The sequence below is a fragment of the Chenopodium quinoa genome, unplaced genomic scaffold (genome assembly GCF_001683475.1).
Source record: "Chenopodium quinoa cultivar QQ74 unplaced genomic scaffold, ASM168347v1, whole genome shotgun sequence".
Classification (NCBI taxonomy): domain Eukaryota; kingdom Viridiplantae; phylum Streptophyta; class Magnoliopsida; order Caryophyllales; family Amaranthaceae; genus Chenopodium; species Chenopodium quinoa.
In genome coordinates, this window is record NW_018744069.1 from 1,891,563 (window position 1) to 1,897,735 (window position 6,173).

At 37.9% G+C, this 6,173-nt stretch overlaps 1 protein-coding gene across 1 annotated transcript; it reads right to left on the reverse strand.

Moving 5' to 3' along the window:
* Positions 1-602: 602 nt before the first annotated feature.
* On the reverse strand, positions 603-2,579 carry LOC110691168. Its single transcript, XM_021868087.1, has 5 exons — positions 2,409-2,579; positions 1,882-2,313; positions 1,515-1,761; positions 1,217-1,369; positions 603-1,123 (listed from the first exon to the last, which is right to left on the reverse strand). The coding sequence occupies exons 1-5, from the start codon at positions 2,577-2,579 to the stop codon at positions 603-605; spliced, it is 1,524 nt and encodes a 507-aa protein (XP_021723779.1).
* Between the last annotated feature and the right edge of the window lie 3,594 nt (positions 2,580-6,173).

The window sequence follows — 6,173 nt, forward strand, 5'->3', positions numbered from 1 at the left end:
TAGTGTCAGCTGCTTTATTCCATTCAGGAAGAGAAAGCAAGTTCCAGCCACCACAAACTTTAGGGAGGCAGAAATTATTCCAAGCAACCAAAGATTTTTTAGCTGGGGCAGAGGAACAGTCAAAAGAAAGCACCTGAATCTAGCCTCAACCTCTTTCAAAATTTTCTTTGGCAAGATAAAAATTTTAGCCCAATATGTCTAAATACCAAACAACACAAGTGTTTAGCCAACCACCCTTGGATTCTAGCAGTCACCTTCTCCACCAAAGGCCTACACTGAGCAATAGTAAGCTTCTTGGAAGAGAAAGGGACCCCAAGATACCTAAAAGGGATAGTACCTTGAGAAATACCAAGAAGCTCCCTCAGCTCTATCTGAACATCAACAGAAACTCCTCCAAAATAGACTTCACTTTTATCAAGATTAGCAGAAAGACCAGAAGCACCCGAGAATTTCAAGAAGGCTTGGAAGAGGAGTTTAACAGAAACACTATCATCTCTAGAAAACATCAATAAATCATCAGCAAACATCATGTGAGTTAGGTTTAACTTTTCACATCTAGGATGGAAGTTAAAATAAGGAGTTAACCTAAGCTCATCAAGGCATCAGGAGAGGTATTCCATACCAATAGCAAAAAGAAAGGGAGACATAGGGTCACCTTGTCTTAAACCTTTCTTAGCTTCAAAGGGTGGGGCAGGAAAACCAATAATAAGAATAGAATAAGAGACATAAGTAAGACAAGTCCAGATCCAGCTAACAAATTTCTGAGGGAAACCAAGCTCCTGCATAAAAGTGATCAAGAATCCCCACTCAAATGAATCATAGGCTTTCTTCAAATCCACCTTAACCATGCATCTAGGAGAGATAAATTTGTGATCATAGCCTTTGATCAATTCAGTTGCAAGAAGGATATTGTCACCAATGTGCTTGCCTGGAATGAAACCTGCTTGAGCATCATCAATCACCTCACCAATGACAGCAGCAAGTCTAGCAGTTATGACCTTAGAAATGAGCTTATAAACCACAGTGCAACAAGCTATAGGTCTAAAATCCTTAACATGGGAAGCATTAGGGATTTTAGGAACAAGAGTGACAGTTGTGTAATTACATTGCTTAGGCAAGGTCCCTTTTGTGAAGAAATCAATAACACTAGCATAAATATCATCTTTCACAATATGCTAAGCTCTCTTAAAGAAGAAGGAGTCAAAGCCATAAATACCAGGAGCTTTAGTGTTATCAATTCCCTTAAGGGCAGCATCAATTTCAGCATGAGAAATAGGCCTAATGAGATAGCTTTGAGCAACAGAGCTAAGCTGTTTACCCCTCCTCATAGTAAAAAGGTCAACAACAGGAAGCCAAGGAGCCTGAGTCCCTAAAAGAGACTTATAGAAGGAGATAATTTCATGACAAATAGCATCCGGATCCTTGAGCAACACCTGATTAGAGTAAAAGATGGAGTCAATTCTATTCCTTGCTTGTCTATTCCTTCATCACATAGAAGAAATAATGAGAATTGCCATCTCCAAGCTTAATCCAGTTGATCCTAGATTTTTGTTTGAAGATGCTTTCCTGAATATCATTCCAATGTTTGACAACCTTAATAGCATCAGATTCTTTAGCATATAAATCCAAATCATCAAGATTCTGAGCCATTAAGTTCTGAATTCCAGAAAGCTCAATATTAGCTTGATCAATCTTTTCCTCAATGTTGCCAAACTGCTTGCTATTAAGAGACTTGATACTAGACTTCACATAATTAAGTTTCTGCTAAACAGAACTACCAGAACCCCAAGCCTGAGAAACAGTATCAAGAAAATCAGGGTGATCAGCAATACAGTTTAGAAACCTGAAAGGTCTACCTTTCCTAGCAGGGGCAGAACATACTTCCAACAGAACTGAACAATGATCAGATAAAGAAGGGGGGAGATAGACAGTCTCAACATGCCCATGAGAGGCCAGCCAAGCTTGGTTACAAAAGACTCTATCAATCCTAGAAAGAGTTCTAGGACCAATGTGAGCCTTATTTGAATAAGAGTAAAAGGCTCCTTTGCTCTTGACCTCAGTGAGGTCCAAATCATCAACTAGACTCTGGAAAACTCTAGTCTCATAATCAGTAACATCATTACCATGAAGCCTATCTGAAGTATGAAGAACAGAGTTATAGTCACCAGCACAAAGCCAAGGAGAATGCTGAATAAAGATGCTTCTAATTCCTTCCCGCAAAGGAAGTCTATCATGAATGGAGTGAAGCCCATAGACAACAGTGAGATGAATTTGAGTAGAGAGGTCCTTAGAAGAGACACTACAATGAATGAACTGTTCATGAATCTCAAAGACATTAACAGTTACTCTATCTGAATTCCAACCAAGCTAGATTTTCTCCCTTTAGGAGAATGATCATAATTGCACACCCAAAGCCAAGAACAGCCAAACTTCCTCTGATAAGTGAGAACATTTTTCAATTTGATTTTTGTTTCAAGACGACCAACAACATCAACTGAATGTGAATGAAGCAACCTCTTTACAGAGGCAACTTTGCCAGGGTCATTCAGGCCCCTAACATTCCAAATAGAGTAAATCATGACACCAAAGGGGGATTAACCTCACCCCCGCTTGGATTTATAGTGAAACCACCTGCACCATCTATTTAATTTGCAAATAAAGCAATAAAAGCATTAGAGGAAGAGGCAGGCTGATGAACTCTAGTTTGCTGGCTTTTTGTCTTCCTTCCAACTATTCTCCACCCCTCATCTGAATTTTGAGAAGTATGAACCTGTGGAGTAATGACAGATTGTCCATGAACAGAAACACAAACATCAACAACGGGAGCAGAATCTTGGCTAGGCTTAGGAACCCATGCCTGCTTTTGCTTAGGAGCAACAGGAGTTGGCTGCTTATGAACCTGCTTGGGCTTAGCAAAAGCAGGTTTAATAGAGCAATCATGACCAACCTTGTTGCACTCAGAACAAAAAGGTGGAGCCCACTCATACACTACCTTGAGCTCCAATAGCTCCTTTGAAGGACTCTCAACCAAAACAGAGTTAGGCATAGGCTTTGTAACATCAATTTCAATTAAGACCCTAGCAAAAGACACTCTAAGTTGTCTAGTAGTACACTCATCAGCACAAATTGGCACTCCAAGTAAACTACCAATGCGGCTAAGAGTGTTAGATCCCCGCAATTAAGTGGGAGAATAGGAAACTTAACCCATAGAGGAACAATTCTCAAAATTTCAGCATTAAAGTCAAATTTAGGACACCAAGGCTTCACTATTGCTGGTTTCCCAAGGAACATAAGAGGACCAAAACAGAGTATATTATCTTTATCATCACTTGAACATAGATAAACGATAAATTACCCATCATCATGCCAATAAACATCTGGTTTTTGCATATCACTCCATTGTTGAGCAAAAATTCGAAGGACAGTAGCAATAGTAGGGTAAAAGCCAACCACATAGAAAACTAAAGCATTAGACCATTTTTTATTACCTACTTCAAGCTCGGATTCCTGTAGTTCAACAATTTGTTTCCCTTCCTGGACTTTCGGAGCAACAAAAGACAAAGAAGCTCCTTTGGCAGCTAAATTTCCAGTGAAAGGAGCAGCCCGATCCTCACTGTGTTTGTACGTATTCTGCTCCAGAGAAGGTGAAGGATGATGAGGAGGAATTATTAGCTCAGATCGTTGCTCAGATCCCCCTGCAACCAATGGAACAGTAAACCCAGAAACCCTAGGTACTGTTCCATTGGAATGTCTCGAATCTGGCTTAGCATTAGCTTTAGCAAACAGAGCAATGGTCTCAGCATCACTTCTGGGAATAGCTCCACATGCTGAGTGCACTAACGCCCGCGCCAGAGTAACCAATTCATCCACCTCTTAAATTGGACTAGGAACAAACGATGTACCTGAGTTTCTCAAGTTCTGCAAAATCGTGTTAAAAGCTTCATGAGCATTCTTCTGTTGCGCTACTTGAGGTGTAGAAGTATTCTGCTTCTTCTTCTTAGCCATTGAAATCCAGAATTGATGAAGTAAACCGATCAAAGATGAAGAACCATGGAGAAGAGAGAGAAGAGAGAAAGTCAACGAAAGTCAAACCTCACTACAGATCCATAGTTTGCATGACACATAACTCTTTCTAGAACTCTGGCGATGACCAAAACAAGTTGACTCTTGTGCGGGATACGAGAATAGAAATTCTGGTTAACTCAAATTAAAAAAAAAAAAACTATGACTCGACCCTAAAAATATAAAAAGGGTTTGATAAGAGAAAAAAAATAATTAAAAAAAGTCAATAAAAAAATGCACATATAAGCACATCGTCAAGCATGATGCAATGAAGTTTGCAACTTAAAGTCAAGATCTATTTTCCAATATGGTCAAGCTTTTGGGTGTCAAAGGGTACCATGGTTAAGAGTTTGGACGCGTTAGCAAGGCAGCCTCCCTTAAGGGTGTATGCCAACTGGTGGCTCCGCGAGTTCTTGATGAAATCGAACTCGATTCCATGGTTTGGGTGGATTTAAAAATTCGGATGAACCCTTATTTCCATGAGTGTTTTTGGGTTGATAGAGCATAAATCCCCCGAGCTAGCCACATACATAGAACACGTACTATTGTGGAAAAATAGGTAAGCTAAAATGCATATGCATATGTGACAATGCCAATTAAATCGCAAGAATAATACAATTCAAGAATCTTTCAAGTCTCATCCACTCATCTCAATTAAATACGGATCACTCAAATCGATAAATAACCAAGAATCCTCCCCAGTAGAGTCGCCAAATTGTAGGCGTCATTCGATGTGCGCCTACGTTAAGCATGTATGAATATGCTTGGCACTCTTAAGAAGTGGGAATTGACGTATACGATTAGGGACAAGGAAAGTAGAGAGCCGCCAATAAGTTTTTAAGGAACTTGTAAACCGTTCACGGATCATAAAAGGCAACCATGATAAAGGGACAACGATAGGCAACAACGATTGACCCGTGAAAGTTACACCCCATTCATAATCCATGAGATTACTAACTCCATATGGTTCGGAACCACTAAAGGAGGATTGTGGATGATGGTACAAAGTGAGTCATGGAGTCACATTCGCCCGTACTGGCCTCTACTCGATTCTTATAGTGAAAAGTGATTCATGTGATCTCAAAGGCATACAAACAATGGTTTAATTTGTTCCAAATTAATATTATGCTAAATTGGTTAAAAATTAATGCAACACATTATTCTAAAATATCGTGATCACTTGAATTAATAAAAAGATTAAAAGGAACTTAAACTGGTTGTCCAAATTATCATATTCGGCGTGATTTTCAATTACATATTCCCTTTAAAAATGCAATATAGTGATCATAATAAAAATAATAGAATAAACATTAATATTGGAAGCAATTTAACAATAATAGTGTTAGTCAAATCAAATATAAATAACCCTAATCATGATACTAGTAATATTAAAATAAAATAAGAGTAATTAAATTAATTAATTACTCACATTCCGCACATTCCTTTAAATTGCTACATCATAAATAAACTGTTAGTAACATCAATTAAAATATAATCAAATTGAAACAATTAAATTAAATAAAAAGGAGAGTTGATTTAGTTCAAACCCTCATTCAATTATACCTTTCACGCCTTGGTTTAAGAATAGAACTTTGGGTATTATATGAACTCCTTGGAATGCTTAAAGGAAAGAATAGTGAAAGAATGGTGAGGCTAGTGTTTAGGCTAAAGAGGGAGAAGAGAATTATTTGATGATCAATCTGGTTGATTTTAGTGAAAAAGGGGAGAAATGACCTCTATTTATAGGGAAAAAGAAGGGTCGAAAAAACAAGATAAGATCCGAATTAAATCAGAATAAAACTCGATAGACTGCAGTTTTTGCGGTTTTTGTTTTTATCATAGCTTTACGAAATTAGGGGATTTGGGGCAATTGAAGTGTATAATCCAATTAAGGGTTAATGTAGTGCAATATTATCGTTTATTTTGGGTTTTTTCATGGAAATTTTATAAAATATGCCCCAAAAACGGAGATTCCTGCCGGAAACAATAAATGTGGTAGTGCTACTCAAACTTTTTGTGTTTTTGTGGTAGTTTTTTCAAAAGAAAATTTTAAATGGTAGTTGTTATCAAAAGTGGTCATTTAAATGGTAGTCATTCGCAAAATTTCCTAT